The following is a 23471-nucleotide window of genomic DNA, read 5'->3' on the forward strand; positions in this document are numbered from 1 at the left end:
GTACTGGCAGCATGCGTTACTGTCCTTCATTTGTCACAGAAGCTGATGGGAAATCATTCAATTAAAAGGAGTGCAGCGGAATACACAAAATCTCAATATGAGTTTAGGAGAATGAGGGCAGCAGATCAAAGGCATGCCAAAGCCCAGCTTTATGAAGTGGTTTTTTTGTTTTTTTTTTTCTTCATTTTGACTGATTTCCTAGGTGAAATTAGGTGACTGTCTGGCTAGCATAATGATGATAAGGCTGGGAAACCATACATACTCAAATGACATACATATAGTTTTAATAAAGGATGAGGGAGACTTGAGGGAGTGCATTAAATTGAGTAATAATTTATTATTTAGAGACCTCTACCCATTTACTCATTTTTTCTGGGAGAATTGGCTCTTCCTCCAAGGTGTAGGCCACTTTTAGAGAGGGGGAGAAAGCAGAGGCTGGTGCCACAGTAGCTGGCTGGCAAAGCCACCCCCAGTGCCTGCCTGCAGCCGAGTAGCCCCGGCTACCTGTCCTGTTGGTAAGCTGCTCAGTAAACACGCTGGGAGAGGGAGAGGGGGAGAGTTGACAGGGCCTTGCATGTCCTATAGGAATGCACTGCAATTATTTCCAATCACAATTAACCTGATTAGAATAATGGACAGGAAGTGTCCCTCTGTAGCTAATGCAGTTTGGCATCAGCTGACTGAAATCCTTTGATAATTTCTGCACAGATGGCTGGGCTGAAAGCAGCACTTTTTTAATTATTATTTTCATGGTCTCTTGGTAGGCCAAAACCTCGACACCAACAACAGACCTCCCCATTAAGGCGGACGGCGCCAGCGTCAACATCACAGCTGCCATTTATGACGAGATCCAACAGGAGATGAAAAGGGCCAAGGTGTCTCAAGCTCTGTTTGCCAAAGTGGCTGCCAATAAAAGTCAGGTGAGTGGTAGAGGGGGTTTCGTTGTTGTGGGGCTTCTCGGGGTTCTGTTTTTAAAGCAAACTCTGGGGTTGGAACTAGACCCATATCCTCCTCCCACCAATAAAAATACATCTGTTCCTACAATAATAATAATCCTCATCTCTGGGGAACCTGTCCTGTTTTTGGCTTTTGCCTGCTTAAGTGGTTTCCTTTTCCCTTTTAAAATAGGCTGAGGAGAGGATCAGCTCACAGCCAAGCTTTTTCTCCCCTTTCATACTAACACACGTGTCTTGTCCCACTTGTGGTATATAACTTACACCTCTGTTAGTGGGACAAGGACCTTTCAAAATGATGGTATCCTTCTCGTTTGGCAGGTAAAGAAATTGTTTTCTTAAGTGATTAACTGAGGGAAGGCAGTGGGAAACCGCATATTAGGCAGGTGTTTCCTCTTTTTTTTTTGCGTGTTGTATGTGCTGCATACAGTATTGGCCATGTGAATAATTCACATCAGATCGAGTCATTTTTTACAAAAAGGCATGAAAGGGCACTGCAGTGAGTTCTGGATTAATTTCTACCTTGGGTGTAAAAAATACATGTGGGCAAACCCAGGTCAGGGTGAATTTCTTGAAGAGAATCCATTAATTTAAAATTTTCATCCAACTCTTAAAAAAAATATAATGCACCAGAAGGGATTATGTGGAAAGGAGGACAGATGGAATTTTTTGTAGGAAGGGCAGCAAGTGGATTGTGGACCATTGGAAGGAATTGTTTACTCAGTGAAAAGGGCTGCCTCTGATCCTGGATGAAATTACTCTATTGTGCTGGAAGAGGGCATCAATATGCACGCAAAAATGTGCAAATGTGTCTGTGACGATGAGGGAGTGGGATAGAAGTACCTAGATGCATGCGCTCTGCAAAAGACATACTTCCCTGTCCTCTGTCCAGGGAAACAACATCGTAGTCATTAAAATAGATGTAAAATACGAGGGTGAAAGGCATACGAACAAAGCATCAAAGGCTGTTGGAGCACATGGGAGAGCCTTGTCCTTGTTACAGGTATTTGTGCCTTGGTGTGTGGTGGTCTGGTTCCTTTTCCTTTCCTCATTTAATCACTTATTTTCTTTGCCTTTTGCTTTCTCTTGTCAGGGTACAGGGGTTACAGTCCCCAACCCCTCTACCCCCCAACAAAATCCCAGGCACAGTATGAAATACATAAAAGGAAAATACCATGGAACCCTCTAAAACTGTTAAATGCATAAAAATCTCATGTACCACATGGCAAAATATAATGAGAACTGGAGCTGTTAAACGAATAAAGCTGTTAAAAGCATAATGCCACTTGGCACAACTACTGTGCATTTAACGGTTTTCCACTGTGTAATAAATGACATATGTGGTAAACGTGCAGTAAATATAAAAACTGCACAATTGATTTTGCAAACGTGCCCCTTATTCTTTACTCCATGCAGATATCAAAGTTCCACCCAGAATCCGGACTGGACAGCTTTTAATAAGGAGTGTTTAACACAGACTGAATGCCAGCCTCTCTGAGGTTTGGCTTAAAATTGCCTGCAAGCTTCCTGTCATTATACCCAGAGGCTTCTTGAAATAGAGAGGGACTGAACCACCCAACAATAATTTGGGTGGCTCGCCAGCTTGAGTGTGCTTCTCTGGCAGCGTTGCACACCAGCGCCCAAACAAAAATAAGCTCTGTAGTCATTCACGTGGAAAAAGAACAGGGCAGATTTTGAAAGCCAGATGCAAAAGGTTAAGAACAGTATCCACAAACGTTATTGTTTAAAGCAAAGTTACTGCACATAAAGGTTTTGTTTCTTCAGCAGCAGCAGCGAGTAAAGAAGTGTTTCTAAGGCTGATGTTTCTTTTGTCTCACAGCCCTGCCAAAGCAATACTGGCTCCCTGGGATGACCCAGCATTCGCCATGCTGAGATGTCATAGCGCTCTGCTGGAGCATGAAAGTGGTTTATGGGGGCACTGGAAGGCAGGGACAGAAAAGCCATAGCCAGGAACCATAGCGCTACGGGGCCTCCCCCTGCCCCAAAGCCCACCTGCGTGCCCGTACCCCGGCTAGGCTTGCTGCGCCTGCGGTGTCCCACCGCTGGCCGGGGTGTGCCAAAAGCAAGGGCACAGGAGGAGTGCCAAAAGCAAGGGCACAGCTGCTTGAGTCGGAGAGAGCCATGGGCAGGGTGGGGTGGTCGGCACGTCGCCTTAGGGTCTAGCTTGTCTGAAAAGCGGCGGTGGGGCTTTCCCAGCGCTTTGTGCAGGCCCCTTGTGCCAGCCGTGGGCATTTCTGGTGAAGATGCTGCTGATTTCAGCCGCTGCATTACATGGTGGGAAGCACTCATTGAACACTGCCCGTGTTTGCAGAAGAGAGAGTTTGAAAGAGGGGAAAAAAGAGCTAGTCTGAGGGTTTGCTTGGACTCTCCGCCAAGGTTCGTTCACTTGCTGTTCTCCACAGGCCTGGCTTGCGTTGCCTTGGCTTCCTCTATTATTCCCTCACCCCAGACTACTGAGAGGCTTCCAGTTTGCTAACAAGGCATGTGTTATGTTGGGCGCTGCTGTTCTGTCAACAGCAATCCACGGTGCTGTGAGATCTTCACAGTTTTAGCAGCCAGTGAATCTCCGACAGGGCTGTTTTGACATTTTATACGCAGGGCTGTATGTCATGTACCCAAGAGAGCATCCACAGCCAATGGAGGCCTCATCTCATCTTCTGTCTTCGTACAGGAAGAGTGGTACCCACTGAGAGCAGTTATTGCAAGCGGCATCATCTACTGGTGGAGTTAATTGACCTCTAATTTAACAAGTAGCCATCTTTATTCTTAAGTCATGGCAGTCTCAGTTCAGCAACTAAAGGGAAGGGCAGCTGCTAGAAACTGAGGTTGCAAATCACAGAGCTCACAAGTCAACATAAATGCAAGGAACAGGAGCTCACGGAGGTACCAAGGTGGTACGGTGAGACTTCTTTAATGGAATCCACCTTCAAAAAGATCTCGAGCCATTCATTTTAGACATTGACTTACTCATCACTTGCTTACCTTAATATGCATTTTACTCCTTGCAACTTCTGTCTAGACATTTTTAGTCTGGTTTGTGAAGTGCTGTGTGTCCCTTTGTATTTTTGAAGGCAGCAGGAGCTGAGGGGCTCAATGCCCTCCAAACACAGCATCCAAAGCTGTCATCCTGTTTCAGCTGCCAGCTGTTAGTGATGTACCCACTGGACAGCGTGCTTCTCTGGGGATGCCGCCTGCTGGCGTCCTTTGTCCTTTAAATGGCTAAACCTGGGACCTGTGTTACCGCGTTGGGAGTGTTTCTGACTGTGGCTGGAATGCCAGGATTTGGTTTCCAGTCTGCACTTTGGGCTCTCCTGGTTATATTTAATTCACAAGGAGATGGGTTTCTGCTGCGCCATGTCAGAGCAGTTCGAGTGGCCTGTGTGTCTCCAGAGCTGGATGGTGGGGCGGGCAGAGACTTTGGCCTTGGGTTGCTGCAGGGTTGGATTGTCAGCTGTGAGTATTGGCTTCTGTATCCAGTTCTGCAGCTGCTCTACAGTACGACTTCAGGAAAACCATTTCCCCTGTGACTGTGTGCCAGTGCTTCCGCAGTACTGTGCAGCAGCATCACCCCTGTGCTGTGCTGTGCTCAGCAGACTTTTTTTCTTAGTCTGTGCGAAATGAGTTTAGGAATATAGTTCTGCTCATAATAAACAGTCGCTATCAAAATAAATAGTGGATGTAGCTGGCTGGAGCACTTGTTGGCAGTCTGAGGGAGGACAGGGTTTGTATGAACATGGAGACCAAACTTCCCACAGTTGTCCCAGGGCAGGAGACTCTCCGCAGTCAGGCGGAGGCAGCACAGGGAAGCAGGGCACGTGCTGCTGGGAATCTGCCCTGGCCAGGGCAAATGGAAGATTTTGACCCTCACCAGTCCAGTGAAAACAGAAAGTAAACCCTTGAAATTGAAATTCTTCCTAGGGACTGGCACCACAGTAAAGCAAGAGAGACCCCATGGAGCAACATTTGCAAAACTGTTAAGCTGGCAAAGCTCCGTCTCTGGTTTGTATCCTTGCCATGTTTAAAAATGAACAAATAAAACATAAACTTGACCGGGGGTTAGAGGCCGGGGGCAGAAAAGGCTTTCAGTTGACGGGGGTTAGAGGCCGGGGGCAGAAAAGGCTTTCAGTTGAGGCCCTTCAGGTTAAGACAAACCCAGGACTGTGGATGGAAATCATGACGACGGTTCCTCGCCTTCAGTCTGACTTTCCCTGTTTATGTTTCCCTGCCTCATTGCCAGGGTTGGCCGGGAGCCTGTTCTCTGGCCAGGGTGGGTGTGAGCCCCACAGTAGGAGACCACGCTGGATGGGACTCGGCACCACGGCCACCTGCCTTGTGCCCTCACCTCCAAGACGGATATACAGAGGAATAAGCAGCATCGCTCTAAGGCAGCGTTAGCTCTAGATACCCCATATGTTGTCTCTTGTTGTCTCTTTCCTTCCCAACTTACATTCCCGTGTACTCATTTGATGTGATGGGATGCCTTCTCTCCCCCTTTTAGCCTGTAATGGGTATTTTCTGTGCCCTTGAACTACTTAGTTTCCAGTGATGGTGAACAACAGCTAGAAAAAACAGCTGATGGTGATGATGTGTAATGTGTACAGTGTATGCAGACGGGGCACTCGTACTGCTGTAGTATCTTGGTGCCTGTATGATGTTGTGAATCTCTACAGCTGGGGCATATCCCTTGTGCTGATATTTTGATGTTTTTATTATATATGGTTATGTTTGGAGGAAATACAGAAAGGCATTACTCTCCTTGATTGAACTTAAAAATATCTTCGAAGTACCTTTGGACATTAGCTTCTTTTTTACAAGCTTCTGTATGCAGTCACGGTGTCACCCCTATCCAGGACAAGCTCAAGGAGTGACCCCGTGTGAACCTTGTGAGGTTGAACAAGTGCAGGATCCAGCACCTGGGCTGGGGCAAGCCCTGGTACCAGTACAGGCTGGGGAATTAAGGGACTGAGAGCAGCCCTGCTGAGATGGACTTGGTGGTACTGGTGGATGCAAAGCTGGACATGAGCCGGCAATGTGCATTTGCAGTCCAGAAAACCAACCGTATCCTGGGCTGCGTCACCACCTGCGTCACCAGCAGGTCGAGGGACAGCATTCTGCCCTTGTGCTCGGCTCTGGTGAGACCCCACCTGCAGTGCTGCGTCCAGCTCTGGGGTCCTTAGCATGGGAAAGACATGGACCTGTTGGAGTGGGTCCAGAGGAGGCCACAAAAATGATCAGAGGGCTGGAGCACCTCTCCCATGCAGAAAGGCTGAGAGTTGGGGTTGTTCAGGCTGGAGAAGTGGAGAAGAGATGGCTCAGGGGAGACCTTAGAGCAGCCTCCTGGTACCTGAAAGGGGCTGGCAAGAAAGCTGGAGAGAGGGGGTTTTTTTGTTTGTTTGTTTTTTACAAGGGCATGTGGTGGTGGGACAAGGGGGAATGGCTTTAAACTAAAAGTGGGTAGATTTAGGTTAAATATAAGGAAGAAATTCTTCACGGTGAGGGCGGCGAGGCGCTGGCACAGGCTGGCCAGAGCAGCTGTGGGTGCCCCGTCCCTGGGAGGGTTCAAGGCCAGGCTGGACGGGGCTGGGAGCACCCTGCTCTAGTGGAAGGTCTCCCTGCCCAGGGCAGGGGGTGGGACTAGGTGGTCTTTAAGGTCCCTTCTGACCCAAGTGGCTCGACGGTTCTGTGGCAGCCCCCACCGCAGCATGCTAGCCTCTCAGCGGCTGAGGGAAGCAGGGACACTTGTGGAGCTGGGGCTTTGCACAGGGAGTCCTTGGCAGACCTGGGAGCTGCTGGTGGGCTGGTTGCCCTAACCACAAGCCCACACTTCCTCTCCAGTGCGGGGAGAAGCGAGCTGGAACTTGGCACGCTGGAAAATATCCTCAGTGCACAGCATCCTTCCCAGGCCAAGAGCCATAAGGAGGCTTGGTGTTCCCATGGATCTACGATACATCAGGGTTCGCGTACCTCATTCATCTTTCTGTATCGTTTGGTGTTTTATAAAGCTGGTGAGAAACTTGCCCTCATGGAAGTGCTTTGCGTTTTGACTTGAATTTTTTGGGAAGGAAAAGTACTGAGCCTTTCAGAAAATCCAGGCTATTGAGTGATTAACCTTGAACTGTATCAAAATGCTCCCAGTAAAGCTTCTCAGGTTCAGTCCCCCTCCCCCGGCCCTCATCAAGAATTCATTGAAGCCATGACAGAACTCTCCATTACAGTTAGTCTTTTATCCATTTCAGCTTTCTTGATTAGGTTATCTTGAATCATTAGGGGGTTTATTTATTTTAATAGACACTTATTGGATTCATGGAAAGAGAGTTTGGCGACTAAGAAACAAGAGCTGAATATTATCTGGCTCATTTCGCACTGCAGAGAGTCCCAAACTGAGCAGAGGGAGGGGAGGCTGAGGAAGTTTGTCTGGAGGACTCCTGGGATCCTGTGTGCAGAGGGAGCTTTCTCTGGGGAGCACAGCATTTCGCTCCTCATCTTAAAAGACTTGCGTCAATCATTGCTGCTTTTTTTCCCTTTTGTCACATATGTTGACATTTTCTGCACTGATGATGTGGGTGAGGAAGTGGCCTTTTACATTTATTTTTGAGATTTATTCCTGAATCACTCTTACTAAAAACTCTTCGTTTGCCTACTCATGCTTTCACTGGAGACCCTAGAAAATGTCAGCGCAGAAAGCTCTCGGTATTAGTAGTATTGTTATTATTAATTTCAGTGGAAGTGCGGGCAAGCACAAGGTCAGTTCAGTTGCGGTTCTGTTGGGGCGCGAGGTGCCTTGTGGCCTGGCCTGAGCAGAGGGGCTGCCTGCGACCGAGCCGCATGGGCACCCCGCCGCCACCTCCTGCGGTGGCTTTCGGCAGAGATGCTGCTCCAAGCGTAAGCGCCGGCCCGTAGCCCCAGCGTGACAGAGCCTGACCTCCTCCCTCATGCCTTCGTGCCCTCCACCAGGAATTTTGTCCTTGGCTGACGGCAGGTTGGCAGGTCTGCAGGAGGCAGTCTGGGGGGGCCAGGCGTTGGTGCCTGTCTCCCCTGAGCGCTGGGAAACCCGACCTGGCGGCAGCCTGGTGCCTCTGGCTGCTGGAGCAGCCTCCCCTGCTCCGGGGTGAGTCTGGCAAGAGTGGAAGGGTCACGGTGCTGCGGCGGGCGGAGGGGTAAGTGGCAGAAAACACGGCTCACGGCTGCTGCACCAGCCAGCCGCCCCCCGGGGGGCTTGAGCGCACCCAGGCTAATGCTCCGGTGTAGTAAGCGCGCTGTTTCTTTAACAGCATAAAAGCACAATGGGAATGGCTGGCTTCCTGCAGATTTTTGTTGTTGTTTGCTTAGCTATGTGGAAATGTATTTGATTAGGAGACAGAGAGAGAGGTTAAAAATAGGACATTAATATGATATTATTTATTTTATCAAATAAAATGCGTAGAAAATGTTTATCTTGTCTCATGAGAACAACAAAAATAGAGGCTAGTGCTTTTCTGCAGCTCTCTCTTAATGAGCTGAATTGGGCTGCATTCTCGATGCCTCTAGAAGTTTTGGGGTGAAATGAAGGAGGATTTGAGCAGCATTCCTTGTAACCACAAGCACTGGGTGTGCCTGGCTGTGGAGCCAAAAGCATCGTTTAATTGTGCTGGTTTTCCTCCTCTTATTTTTAATGGAAGACATTCCCATTTGAGAACCTTAGAAGCCGAGGTTAAGGGCTGGATTCTGCCCCCCATACTGACACCGGTGCACATCAAACTTTCCTGGTAACTCTGTGGCCGACAGCTGAGGGGGCTGTTTGTGCAGTGGAGCGAGACTTGCGATGTGCCGGGGAGGCAGGACCAGAAAGGCAGCGTACCACAGATCTGGGGACGGATGTGTTACTTGCTAGGTTTTTAGAAGGCGTTCACAGAAGTTGAATTTGCTTGTAATGCAGTGAGCTCAGATGTTGTGGATGAGTGGGGGAAAAGGTGGTGAGAGAACATCTCCTTCTTCGCTTTTCCTTCTCCGTGCCAATAAATGTAGCTATAGATGAAAATTCACTGTGAATGGCTGTAGCTCCAAGAATTTCTGTATGTTAGCATTTCTTAAATGAAATCATTCTCCTGGAAAGCTCTGTGTAACATACACAGACCCAAAGAAATAAATAAAAGAAAATAAAAAAAATTGCAACCAAAAAACCCCAAGTTGAGATTTTTAACAGAAAAAGGAGATTTGCATATTAATAATTCATGAGTTCTCATTGAACATGCACGAAGAAACGGTGCTATTCAATAGAGAATACTGTCATCTGTCACTGTTTTATTTGACATTTACACTTTTTTTTTTTTTTTTTTTTTTGCCTGGTACTGCAAAACTTTCTTGGACGGCATGCTAAGATTATTTAAATAAATAATTAAAAAAAATCCAACGCAGACTTTTCATCTGTGCATGGGGAAGGCGGTTACTTGCAATCATAAAGAACGTGTGAGTAAGCCGCAGCGCTGTGCTTTCTCACGTATTCACCGAAACTATCGCTTAATAAGTGGCCCCATAGATGGGTAGATAGGGTCTTGAATGGATGGGTGCGAGCATGAATGATTGAATAAATAAAGGGAAGGATCGGAAAAGAGCAGTGAAAGGACAGATTTGATGCAGGTAAGTATACACATGCAGACAGTGGGTACACGCGTGCGTGTGTGTGGGGGTGGTGAGCAAATATTGGCTGTTGTGAAGAAAGCTGCCACAAATACACTGCCATTGCCGATGCAAAAATAAATATTTATAAATGGTGTTGGGGGAGATCCAGTCCTGCACAATGTGAGACAATACAGGACATTTAGTACAATGACAATTCTGAGTTAGGCGCACCTTGCAATTTCTTGCTAATATTAGACTCATGAAAATCTTTCTGCTCTGTAGGTTAGTTATTATTTATAAAAATCACAGAACCAGCTGATACATTCATAAGCTAATTATTGTAGCAGCTGGGTACACATGGTGCAATATGTCTGAGGCTGTGAAGTATCACAGATTTCTTGGGGCCTGCTGTGGTGGGGGTGTGCTGTTGAAGGCTAGATCCCTTAATCTGATCAGCCAAGCAAATACTTTGTGGGGAAACTGGATTAATATCTCTCTAAATACCACGGATGTGCTTCACCTTCAGAACCAGGCTCCTTTAAACGTGCCATTAGCTTATGTCCTTTGGGAAACAGAGAAGTTCTCAGGTGTCCTCAGGACGGCGGGGTCTTTGCCTGGTGCCTCCCTTTGCCAGAAATTAATTTGGTTTGCTCATGTCTGCACACATGGTCACACTGCAGTCTAATCTTTTCCCTAATAGCTCCAAGGTCAGGACCTTGCATGTTGCCAGGCAAATTGAGCGCTATCCTTCTTAAAGACTAATGGCAGCGAGCGCCTAGTCTGTAATGAGGCCTGTAGTGTTGCTCTAAGTGATTGTAATGAGTGCTGATTATAACAGGGCAGATAAATCAAAATGCAGCAGTGGCCGTCGGGCTAGCCAGTCCGGCTCTGGGCAGGGGAGGTGGCCCCGGGGCCGAGCGGTCCCTGGGTGTCACACAGCCGTCCTGCCCGGGCTGGCCCCGCGCGGGGCTCTGTGTGTGCGCTCTGCTGCAGGGCTGCTCTCCCGCTGCAGCATCCCTTCGGAGGCGTTACGCGTACCTGCCGGGACGTCTGGGAGAGTTCACTCCGAGACTTAACTCAGGTCACTGAGAACAGGGAGAAACGAGAGTTTATTTTTTTCCAAAGATGATTTATTTCCTGTTCCAAAAATTATTCCCTTTGTATGGAGTAACCCCTGAGAAAACACAGTGGAGCCGGGCGATTTCTTCCTGTCTTTTCTCTAAAAGAAAGTTGTGGGTGATTTCTGAACAGAGGAAAGGAAAGGAGGAGAAACGAGGGCGAAGGATGTGGCCAAGCCGCATTAAAATGCAGACACACCTGGCTGAGAGATTACCCAAATACCAGTTAAAACACTTTGAAAATATAATACAAATTTCCACCCCACCCCGCCCCAAGTAAATGATTAGATCGCTTGTTTTCATCCTTGCCCCCCCACCCCCCCCACCCCTCCTAGTTTATTGCAAGAAAGGATCAGGTCTGCACAAATGTGGCCTCTCACTTGTAAAAACAAGGCAGTGTTGTGTTACAGATTAGTTTATAAATCCCTGGTGGCTTCACAGTTCAGTGCCTACAGCTGCTGCAGATGGGCCTGGGTTTTTGTCTCTTGGCTGTGCTGCAGCCGGCAGTTGAAGGAGAAAATGGAATGATCAGGTTATTAACATGTAGGCCGTGAGGAAGAGGCTGCACAATGAGAACAGCTGGTGTTGGTGTCTTGGCTGATGCAGCGGAGATAATCAAATCTTGCCTTTTTTGGGGGGGTGAAGGCAGAAGACACAGTGGAGAGTGAGACAAATAATGGCTTACGATATTATATACGGGGTTTAGAGTGCACAGTAGAAGTTGTCAATGGCTTACAAGTTGTTACACAAAAAAGCAATACCAAAAAACCCCTGCACGGACTGGAATTGAACCTGGCTGTGCTGCTTGCTTTAGGCGCTGTTAGAAGAATGCAGTTTTGGCTACTTCTCATACCGAATGGCTTTAACATTGATCAAGCTATCTTTTAGGTATTGTAAGGTGCCTGTCAAAACGGTGTCAAAATGCTGAGCTGTAGTTTGAAAATGATGGGTTATAAAGCTACTAGGTAAAATATTTTGACAGGAGTCAGTAAGGCGTGTTGACAGCATCCTCAGCATTATCTTCTCATATTCTGTCATTTGCATCGCGTCTCCTGCGCGCAGGCACGGAGGGGAGCCACTGGCTGTGTCCCTAGCCCTGGCAGGCACAGCCGCAGCCACCATCCCTGCTGTACCTGCCGGGGATGCTGGGTCACCGCCAGTCACACTCGGCGCGCTTGGGGCTGTCCTCGTCTTAACCGCCATCGCCACGGTGCTGGCCGCGTGGCTTGGTGTCACAGAGCTGCTTCCTCTCCCTGCCAGGGGTCTGAGCTCTCGGCCCCCATGGAGAGATCCTCCAGCATTCCATACGATGCTAATTTTTTGATGGCATTTCAAACGAACCTCAAAACAATATAGCGGGAATAAAACCTGCTATTATTGCAATGTGTAGTTGCAGTAATACTACATTATTATTGTATTATCATACATACAATGGTAGGTATTGTCATTAGCATCACCTCCGCCTAGATCGCCCTAGCAACTTCTGCAGAATGCGGTTCGCTGCTTTCATACTAAATACTAGAGGATTCCCTTTCTGTGAGGTTGTACCTTCCAAGTGGCCATTGGATTATTTAAAGCTGTCAAATTTTAGTGGGGTTGGGAGCTGGGAGAGCCAGTGCAACATATTGACAGCGGACCAGAGGTCTTTACTTAGTAGTATCTTCTTTTGAGCGTTTTCAGTAGTGGTTGAAGGGCTGGTCCTGCAGCTGCAGCCCTTAGCATGCAGGTTGTTAGCCAGCCTCGGGATGGGATGAAGAAGTAAAGGGGCTCTGAAACGGAGGTGAAGTTGTGCCTTTATTTCAAAGTTGTATTCTATAGGAAGAGTATTTATATCCAAGCATTTTAAACATGGTGTGGTTATGACAGGGGGCAAGATGCTGTGCTTCCTGGTTCCTGTTAAGCACTGTGGGTTGTTTCTGTTTCTCCAGCTTGCAGGAAATAAAATACATCACGGATTTGAGAGCAAAGGGCGGCACCTGAGGGTATGGGGTTCTGTGTGAGATGAGAGCAGCAAACTTTGCAGCGTAGGGCTTTTAAGTCCAGCTGACCTTCCACTGACACCTGGCTCCTTGGTGCTCGGTGAATTAACTATGCTGACCTTACCTCTGCAGGGCTGGCTGTGTGAGCTGCTTCGCTGGAAAGAAAACCCCAGCCCTGAAAACCGCACCCTTTGGGAGAACCTCTGCACCATCCGCCGCTTCCTGAACCTTCCCCAGCACGAGAGGGATGTGATCTATGAGGAAGAGTCCAGACATCATCACAGCGAGCGTATGCAGCACGTTGTCCAGCTCACTCCTGAGCCCGTGCAGGTCAGAGCGCTAATTTCCTTCTCGGGGTGTCTGCGGGAGAACAGCATGCTCGGGTAACACGGGAGTTCTGAAGAGTGTAACATGGGGAAGTGCTTAAAAGTACTTCTAAAGTTACTGTGGTGAGCATTTTGTGGGGAACAGGTCTTCGTTTCACAGCCTCCTTAGGATTGTTTTTCTCGTCTATACAGTCTTGGTGACTAGTACAAATTTTTGGTTTGTACACCCTTGTTCTGTCCTTCTCTCAGGTCTTAACAGAATGAGTAGTAGATAGATACAAGTATGTGTAGGGCAAAGAAAGTGAAAATACCATGAGACTTCTTATCTTTGCAGTTCCAGCTTCAGTCAGAAGGGAAAATCAGCCTTAAGGGTATTCCTAATAACTAGCCATGCATGCCACAAAGCCAAACATCTGCAGATGGTCAAGAGAGGCTCAGGAGATATTTTTTCAATCTCAAAAGCTCAGGCGACACCTTCCACAGCAGACCTTCCTTTTGGATTGCTGCTGGCACTCAGTTCACCTGATTCTCATTGATTGTCACCTGATTCCATTCACCTGTTCCCGTTGTGTGACCACTCTCGGAGAGCTGTCAGTACCACGTTTCTCTGATAGTCTCACACTTCCTCTTCCCTCTGCTCTTCCCATTGTCGTTTGATGGTGGCTTGCACCTCTTGCTGTGAACTTTGGCATTCAGCCTCTATTCTTTGTCGCTGCTCTTACTCTGCTACTGCTAGCACTGCTGCCAGCTATGTAGTCACCTTTTCTCAGAGGCAGGAGGGTTTTCTGTCTTGTTTCTGCGCCTTCTGAAACGTGTTGGTCTCACCCAGATGAGTTACTGCCTAGTTCAATCTCCTTTGTCTCTTCTGCTGCTGACTTCCTCCTTGCTTTCCATTTGGCCTTCACCTGGAAGAAAAAAGGTGTTTCTTGGCGTTCAGGTTCTTGGAGCTATAAAGCAGGGGAAGTAATCTGAGCAATTAACGTTGCAAGTTTTGTCTTCTGTGTTGCCAAAAATTTGTGGGATCTTGGAGGCAATGAGCTACAAAAGGGTGAAAGGCCAAGCTGACATGTGGGAAGACAACTAGAGCTGCGTAGTTTTGGACATACTAACCTAGTTCTGGTGCCCACAGCAAGTAGGAATATCCTCTAAGGGACAGTTTGAAGAAAAAGTTTCCCTGAGCTCCTGTGGGTGACCTTGATGATTAGCCTACTTGCCAAAGCCTTCTGCACATCACTTTTCAGTGTTGTGCAGGTTGGCTCTTGTGAGTGACACGTTACACTGCATTGGAATGAAATGCATTTGTATTTGTCAGCAAGTTACAAAGCCATGGATTAATTATTTATTACAGTCAAAATATGAAAAATGAAGAAAAATAAATGGAACCAGCTGGCAACTACGTACAGCAAAACTCTGGAGACCCTGGTATACAGTTGATAACAGTAGGCTTGTGTTTTGGGGGTGCTGCATTCTAAAGCCATGTTTGCCCATCCAAAAACCCCAGTAGGTTTCCGAGTGGCACGCTACCAGTGCGAGACACAGGAGGCTTGCTGTCCACCTGCTCCCTACTGTCAAAAGATACCCTGCACCAAGCGATTTTTGTGTAGTTTTTAGTCTCTGGGAGTTGCATTGTTTCAAGCAGCGAGGTTTGTTTCTTGGCTTTGCTGCAAGGGTCACTATTAGGTAATTAGACGTGAAGAATCAATGACAGCAGCCAGAGATGTAAAGCTGAGGTCCTCACACTTGCAGCCATTGGAGATTTTGTGACACTTTACATAAGGGTAGGGGTCTTGGGCCCCACTCCTGGCCGAACTCCAGGCCAAGTAATTACATTCTGCCTATCTGAAATTCCCCCTGTAGTGTCAAGTGGGAAAGCAGCTCTCATTTCCTGCTCAAAGCGGCAGCGGGTGCGGGATGTCTGCCACGGTGCCTGGCTGTGTTTTAGCAGGGGATGGAAACATCCAAGGGCTGCAGTCACTGACTGACTTTGCTTTGCAGGCTTTGCTAGTGGAAGGTACACTGTAAGTCAAGCCCTTACCTGCAGCCTTGATGTCAAGATGACAGTCCTTTGAAGAAGGTACAAGCAGCCGCGCTGTGAATAGCAGCAGGTGCAGTACTGTAACACCAGAGCGGGCAGGAGGCTCTTAGCTCTGCTCGCTCTCTGCCCCCCGCCTCATCTTTCTCTCTGCTGTGATGGATTTGACGTGTGTTCGGTAACTTGTGTCTGATGCTTGAGTCTGCTGCTCTTCCAGCTGTGAGACTGGGCGGGAGAGCCTGAGAACAGACTGCCTCGCGCTGCTGCCAGAGCTCCCTGCCACCACGATCGGGCCCTCTCTGGGCCGGGGACACCCCTCTGTCAGTCTGAAGGACTTGGAAGAAATTCCTGGCAGTCGTCACAAGAGGCATAGAATCATAGAACAATTCAGGATTTAAGTTGGAAAAGACCTTTAAGATCATCAAGTCCAGCTGTTCACACAGCACTGCCCAGCCCACCGCTCAGCCGTGACCAGGCAAAAGATAAATTTCAGCGTTTTCACTGGTGTGGCTTCTTGGAAACGGCGGAGATTTCACTGTGATGGGTTTTGTGTAGTTCCTTTGCCGATGACAGGGTTGGGCACACCTTTGGTGAGGGGGTGACCCCAGGGCCGGGGATGGTTTCTGCCCTCTGACGGCAAGGAGTGCGCAGTGGGGCAGCTGTAGTGCTGTAGAAGATGAGCTGGACGCAACTTGTCTCTTGATCTTTAAGGAATTGTTTCTTCTGTGGCAGGTTCTTGCCCTCTGTTCGGTATTAGTAGCCTGTACCTCACTGTTTAGCTTTAGGTTCAGGGCTTTAAAAGGAAACGTTTTCATTTTTTCTCTGTTCCAGTAGATTTTTCCCATCAGCCGTGTATTAATCCATTTAATCAAATATTTTCCTGTTTTTGAAATGAAAAATGTCTATAGTGGAAGCTGAGTGCACAAGAAATTCCTCCCTGCACACTTGATTTATTTGTTATTGTGCTGAGGAGTCATAAAATGTGAGCCCTGTGGAGCTCTGTGACATGGCTGTGTTCTCTGGCAGCGTCGGCTGTGACCATGCGGATGTGCCGGAGTGCCGATTTTCCTTCACATGCTGGTTGCAGAGCGCACGCTACACCTACATGTTGCTGTGTACGCAGGCTGAGCTTGCCGCAGCCACTCACGTGGGTTTTAAGGAAATTCAGGCGTGCGCTAAGGAAGGGGCTCTTCCTCCCGCCCGCCCTGTGCAGTGCAGTGTGATCACGGCGGGCTGCGGCAGGACTAGGGAAAAGAACTGGGAGGCTCTTGCCAGCTGGGCACAGCAAGGTCAGCACCTCTGATTTACGGAGTGCCTGCGGGCTCCTGGGGGGTGGGAGGGTGTGCTGGAAAGCATTACTGTATGTTTTCCCTGTTCTCTCCTCTTCCGCCACCATCAGACGTGGTGGTAGAATCTTTGATCTGGCCTGGCCTGGCTTTCGTGGAGTTCTTGGGACAGCCCGCGTGCCAAGTAGTCACTCAGCAGCAAGCAGCCCTCGCGCTTCGGCGTTTGGCGTCCTGCTCTGCAGAGGTGAGCGCACCCGGGCTGACTTTCTGTCCCTCGCTAAATCCCACCGTTCCCAGGCTGTGCGGTGGCGTGGGACCTCTCGGAAGTGTTAATGCCGAGAAGTGCCTGCAGCCGCTGCCCGTTGCCAGCCGGGGATTTGGTGTTTGCTACAGACATGTTGGGACATAGGAAATCTAATTTCTCTCCCTTCTCCTACTATTCGTCTGCTGTGTCAAGGTGACCACACCAGAGAATAACTGTCTTGCCTTGCACTTCAGTACAGTGCTAATTCGTTGTTAATTGCTGGGGCAGAGAAACCTGACTCAGCTGGGAGGATGATGAATCAGGCTGTTGTCTCTGGAGTGTCAGGGTGGATAAGCCAGTTCTCTGGAGCGATGAGCCACCGCTGCAGCAAGGTACCTGCTACTGAGAGAGCAGGGAAACCTTGTCTTTCATTTTTCTGCGTAAGCTGACAGATAGGTTTGCTGGAGCTGGTGGGTACGTGCTGATTGGAGAGCAGTCAGATGTTGACTTGAAAGAAGCGGGAATGGTTTTCACATGCTTTCTGATACACTGTTACTTTTGTCACTTTTTAAAATTATGCCCCTCTGCCCTTTCTTTCTCAGAAGCTTTGATTTAGGCAAATTGGCACTTCATAATAGTTCAGATTGTAAATCATGGGGGAACATTAGTAAATAAAAGAAGGCATAGCACAAAGCTGTAGGAAGGCTCTTTTGTATTGTGTGTTCACTGCAAACATTGTGGTCGCTCTTTAAATATGCGGAAAATAACATACCACAGAAGTAAATGAAATACTAATTTTGTCATTTTGTGAGGGATGGAAGGGAACAAATATTTTAGAAATGACAATGAAATACAAAACAGCCGAACATGGAGCCCTCATAAAAATGGGTCAAGGCAAGTGGAGATGGCAAGCCAATGAAACTAATTTCATATTCTCTTTCTAGAAGTAATAAAGAGGGGAATGAACACCACAGTAGTGCTTCCTAATGAAATATCTGATTCTAAACAATGTCTTAGAGTTCATGGGTCACATAATGCGTAGCATGCAGATGGAAAAAACAGACTTGAGATTTCTTCTCTTAAAAGATAATATTAATTAATAATACTTAGGCAATCATAGATGATGAGTGAAGCAAAGCTGTGTTATTCCATAGGGGAACACGGTGTGCTTAATGATCTATAGGATGAAGCGCAGAGAGCGGTTTTGGCGTGTTTGTGTGGGTTACAGAAGGGGATTTCGCATACTGGAAAGGAGGACTGAGTTGTCTGGGAGATGCGGACGGAAAACTATTTCCCCAAACCATGCTAGCTCTCTGACTTGCGTGCTTACTTTTCTCTCTAGCCAAATTTTTTTCTGGGGATGGTGTAGCCTGCGATTCGTTCTTAATGGCTGCACCCTGATAGTTTTGCTTTTTCATTATTTCTCTGCAACAGAAAGACAGACCATAGGTGGATACCCACTGCTTTTTGATTCCTCAGCTCCTTATTCCATGGCTGGATGTGATGGCTGCTCAGACAAGTGTGGTCAAGACTGGTGAGACACTTGTACTCGACAAGGCCAGGTGGACTTTCAGGGCTATTTGTATCACAGGTTTATTTGTTCCACTCAAAAAGCTCAGAGCTTTTGTTGAGGTGGGTTGCAGCTGGAGTGTTTATTTTTTCTTCAGTTTAGAACTACAGGGGAGAATGCTTGTCCGAGCAAGATCTGGGGATTAGTTGAGTGGAGAATATCTGTCTTCCTTGGTTGTTACGTTATCTGGAGTTCCAGCCTCTCTCTCTCATCAAGATTAGACAATAGAAGTCAATTCCGGTATCTCCTTTCAACCTAAACCATTCAAGAACCACTGAAAAAGATCTCAAGCTGTGTGACTTCTATTTCTGTGCAGTATTAGAGCTGAAGGCAATACATATTGCAAGTCCCATGGCATTTATCTCTGTCTTGCGTGCGTCTGCTTTTGGGTGGGGATAAGGGACTGTCTTTCTTTGCAGCAAGCAGTACGTGCAGAACTCCGGGGGGGCTTCCACTTGTGAGCTGCTCTCTCATACCGCGCCAGTACCTGCGCCCTGCAGCCGGGCACGCTGCGTTTCGAGCAACCGCTGTGGCTGCATGCTCTGCGTTTCCATCCTTTCGGTGCACACCATTTTCCTGGTGGGCCACAGTAGCTCAGGAGCCTCGTGGGAGATTTGACAAAAGCAACAGGAGCACGTATCAGGCAGCAAGCCCCTTTGGTTCGGCTCTGAGGTGTCCGATAGAGCTTCTCATGATTGATAGTTACCACAATTGCAGCAGAAAGCTGCTGAGCTCTGACTGCTATAGGCAAACCTGCCTACTGTGCCTTCTCAGCTGTTTCTGTTTAGTGTGGATATCTAATGTGGCTGAAAAGTGCTGCTGATCTTTATTAACTTTAAGCCTGTGATTCCCGTTGAAATGATAGCGGGGAGTGTACTTGCAACTAAAGCAAAACTGCTTCTGTTCTGAAATTAGTTTAGGTTTAATCCTATTCCATTTAACCCTAGAAATGGGAGATCAAGTAACGTGAATTGTTTTGGTTTTTTCTGAGGTGGCAAGTTTAGGCTTGTCAAAATGATATGTCCCTTCCATGTCTGTTCAGACTGCCGGACCTGTGAGGCCACCTCAGTGCCGCCTGCTCCCAGACAGCTTTCATCTGGTCCAGGATCGCCTGGAAACAGGGCAGGAATGAGGTGGGTCTCATAAGCAGGGGAGCCCTGAGAGCACGGCTGGTGGGTTTTTTTACCAGCTTCTTGCAGCGAAGGTGACCGTGAGGGTGCTGGCAGCGCGGCAGAGGCAGGGGTGCTCCCTGGAGCAGTGTGCTGTGGCGCAGGTCTGCCCAGGTGGTGGCTTGTGGGGCTGCCCTAGAGCAGCGCTGCCTGGGCTGCCCCAGCTCCCACGGGGCAACACTCCAGGCAGAAGCTTCGCTTAAAATCTGGACGTGCAGACTTAGCACTGCAGAGACGTGGCAGTCATCGGCAGGGTGGTGGCCGGCGTTGGCGTCACTCTGACAGGTTGTCCCTTTCGCCACTGACATCAGCGTAGCTCTGGCCCCTGTCAACCCTTTTGCCTTTCACGCACAATTTGACCAGTTTTAGCCCTCATTTCTTCAAGTCCTGGCCCTCTCATAAATGCTCAGCTGCCAGCGCTGTAAGGGCTCAGAGTAGGCTGAGGACGAGCAAACATCTATAGCAAAATTACTAAACAAAGCTCTTTAAGTTCACATAAGCTTTGAAGCTTACTGGCTGGCAGCAACCAGATCTTGAAGGCTGAAAAGCTACTAGATGAGCCTCTGTTCCATTGACATTTGAAAATTTTTGCAGTTAAAAATAACACTCTTTCTAATTTCATTTTAATACCTTGTAAATACTCCCTGTCCCTCATATTTGCACATAAACAATAATATCAAGCTTTAGAGATGCGTAAATGCTTATGGACTACTGGCTGTACGCAACATTTTATTCTCGGGCTCCTCGCAGAAATCTTAGGCTAAAGTCAGAGCCCTGGATCATTGCAGCTGGCCTTTCTGTGCAGACAGGCAATGGTGAGAATTACATGGGGGGGGAAAGAAGCTTGTGTTGTGCTACCAGAGCATGTTGCACTGCTTGTCCCCCGAGGACCGAGTGCCAGTGAGCTGCTCGTCCTCCCGTGTCGCACAGCATCCCCCAAGGAAATCGGCAGCTTCTGGGCAGCGCTGGGAGTTAGGCTGTGACAGAGCAGGATGCAGATACTTTTGTCTCCTTGCCCCGGGCCAGTCCTTTTGGAAATTCATTGATGTGGACTTTCCCTGCCCGCCCATTCCCCCTTCTTTTTTTCTTGTTCTTTTTTCCACCTGAGTGGTTGGAAATACCCAGAGACTGTGACATGTGCAGGGAGAAGTTTTTTTCAGGGTTAGTATGCTGTGCATGTTGTTCCAGGTTTGTATGGACTTTTACAGGAACTGCAGATTGAAATGGGAAATGTTTTTGTGTGTGTGCACTATTCTGACACATCAAGTACCCAGAAGTACAGTAGCGTGTATTTTTTCTCACAGCCATCTATGCTTAGTGTTTCAAAGAATATTCCAAAATATCTTGGCACAGACAAAGCGAAGCTGTTTGCAAGATCCCTAGCTGTGGAACAACAAAGGCTACATTCTCAACACACATCACACATGACTTTTATTAAAGCCTTAAACAGAAATCAGATAATGTATTTAGAAAATTGAACTTAGCCGTTTATGATGCTACTCACATTGTGAAACGAAGTAAGTATCCTCCTGTGCCTCCTTTCCAGTGTCTTTTCCCCCAATTCGACTCACATCTTCATGTTTTAAATTAGAAGGTAAAAATCTTACGGTTAAGTACAAATAAATACATTTTAAAACCAGCAATCTGGGACTGACTCACATCTTGGTGCCTAACTTAACAAGGGATTTGGCGTTCAGAAACCAAGGAATGCAAGCACCTGTAAGGTGCCTCTGGTGGAGTGTTCAGAAGCTTGAAAGATCTAAAATCATTTTTCACCTCTTACCATTACGTATGGCAGAAAGGATGTGGTAAATCACAGGACGTATCCTGGGTATTGCAGACCCAGCCATCTCATGAACTTTGTGTCAAAAAACATTCCTTGGTTTCCAGTTCGGACTAAATTTTGGCTTATGATGCTTTTTGTACCATCATAGTACAAAACAATGTTGACACCCTTTAATTTTCTGGTTGCTTTTTCTCACATTGATTGTTTGGATGCTCTTACCAGGCCATGCCCATTTGGTGTGCTGCACTCTGGAATCCAAGGCACATGGGCGGGGAGGGGCGCGCCAAGCCCCTTTCCTTGCTGCCACCAGTGCCGCGGGCGCTGAAGCGGGCGAGCACGTTCTGTGGAAAGGCTTAGTGCAGACCCTAGGCATTAGGGGCTTTTATGCGAGCTGTGTGGCTAAGTTGCTCGGTTTGGTCTGGAAAACCTTTGTCTTCTCAGTCTTGCTTGGGAAAAGCTTGGCAACATAGATTTCTTTTTCCTTCTCGGGATTTTGGAAATTTTTAGATTGGAAAGATGCAGAGTATCGCGGAGGTGCCTTGTGCTGCTGCAGGGTGCGGTGAGGAGTTGCATCCTGCCCAGGAGGAGTAAGAGCTGGTTCCTCTTTCTGTGCTGCGTTGAGGGAAGCTGCGGTGGCGACTGCGAATCCATCCGGTTGTAGCAGAAAGAAAGAGACACACTTAAAATTCCAGGACTTGACAAGCCCCATAAAAAGATTTGTCTGGACAGCACTTCACTGGTTAAGTGCTAGGTTATTATTATTATTATTTATTATTTATTTCCTCCTCTATTTTTCCTCTTACTGAGCAAGCAGGAAATATCTTTGTTCTTTCATTTTGGAAGTGAAATAAATGTATTCCCTGCAGCATTTGAAATTTTAATAATCCATAATAAATAAAATCATATCTAATAACATAACTGCTTTCAATTGGCAACGCGATCTCCTAGATGCATTGCAATGGCAGAAACATAAATAGTTGCAGCCTCTGAAAGCCTACTTCCTATTTGCTAAATATACTTGGCTTGCTTTAAATTCCTTTGTGTGCAGTCATTAATACAATCCTCTTTGACAGCATTTAATTAAAGTGCTTTTCTCTATTAAATTCATTAAAACTTTTTTTTTTTTTTTTTGGTATACAACTGTTTCCCAGACACTGAATGTTAAGGACCTGTAGGCCTCTCTTTAAATAACTTCTCTCTCCTTGTTGTAAATTGTTAATTAAATTTAACTTAGACTGTTTAAAGATGGCTTGGAAAAGAAAACCAGATTTCAGGATATGGTCTCAATCATGTCTGATTTTTTTTAACACAATTTTTTCCATGTAGTTATAGACTGTGTGTTATATTGTTTATGAATGTTGCTGTACTTTCAGCTGGAACCAAGCAAAGAAATACCCTAAAAAGCTCATTTCCATCTCACTTGAAAAATTTCCATCTTTTTAGTGCAGTTCCTTAGCCTAAGAGTATTTGCATGGGGGAGTAAGGAAGGAGGAGCTGTTTAGTATTAATAGATTATTGACAGTTTAATGTCTTGGCACCTAGACAGCCCATAAGGTATAATAAACAGGAAGCCGTCTGACGTGAGCACAGTCAATAGCGTATTCAATCAGAACCTTTCAGTTAATTGCTGGTTGACCTCAGACATTTCCTTTAAGTGAAACTGTCCTTCACTCCGATCTCATCTGGGTTGCAGGGTTTAATTTGAGAATGCCCTTTCCATATGGCAGCTCGTGCATACGTTCCTGGTTGGATTTTTGCTTTGCCCCAGCGCGCTGCGTTGCATGAGCCACCGTCTGCCCGGAGCGCTGCGAGACACACGGGGACGCGGCATGTGCGTGCCACCCTGGCGGGGGCTGCGGGCACAGGCTGCCCGGCCGGGCGGCGGCACCGTGGTTGGGGCAGGCGGGCTGGTAAGCTGAAGTCAGAGGTGTTTTCAGAGCAGCTGAGCCTCGGAACGCCCCCCGAGCGTTGTGGATGGGGTTAGGCACAGCCGCGGTGCCCGGGCACGCGCTGGGCAGGCACTGCGGCGTTGCGGGGACCTGCCGTGGCCTCCGCAGAGGAGATGTGCCACAGCCCAGCGCCCCTGCGCTGGCACGGGGTGGGCACCGCCGCTGTCCCACCCGCGGGCACGGCTTCCCCCTGTGTCTGCACCATGCGAGCCAGGTTGCTGTTCAGTTTCCCTAATTTTTGTGCTTAGCCATTCTAGTTTTTTCGGGCTGCGTATCTCGCGGAGCTCTAGATAGGCACAAAGGCCAGCAGGCAGGAAACCGCACGGGCAGCCCCTGCCCCGACTGACGGGAACCGTCTGCGTATCTGGGGAGGGAACCTCCACGGAAGTCTCTTCTAGCAAGTCTGCTGCGTCTGGATTTGTCTTCCTTTCCCTCCAACC

The 23471-nt window shown here is 47.8% G+C and overlaps 1 protein-coding gene across 1 annotated transcript in view; it reads left to right on the forward strand.

Annotated features, from left to right (window-relative positions):
* SATB2 (SATB homeobox 2) overlaps positions 1 to 23471 on the forward strand; it is a 136577-nt gene that overhangs the window by 98247 nt on the left and 14859 nt on the right. Inside the window, exons 9-10 of the mRNA XM_055719194.1 lie at positions 765 to 920; positions 12802 to 12999. Coding sequence (XP_055575169.1) covers positions 765 to 920; positions 12802 to 12999 — 354 coding nt within the window. The remainder of the gene's footprint in view (positions 1 to 764; positions 921 to 12801; positions 13000 to 23471) is intronic.

Source organism: Falco cherrug, chromosome 8, assembly GCF_023634085.1.
Source record: "Falco cherrug isolate bFalChe1 chromosome 8, bFalChe1.pri, whole genome shotgun sequence".
NCBI lineage: Eukaryota > Metazoa > Chordata > Aves > Falconiformes > Falconidae > Falco > Falco cherrug.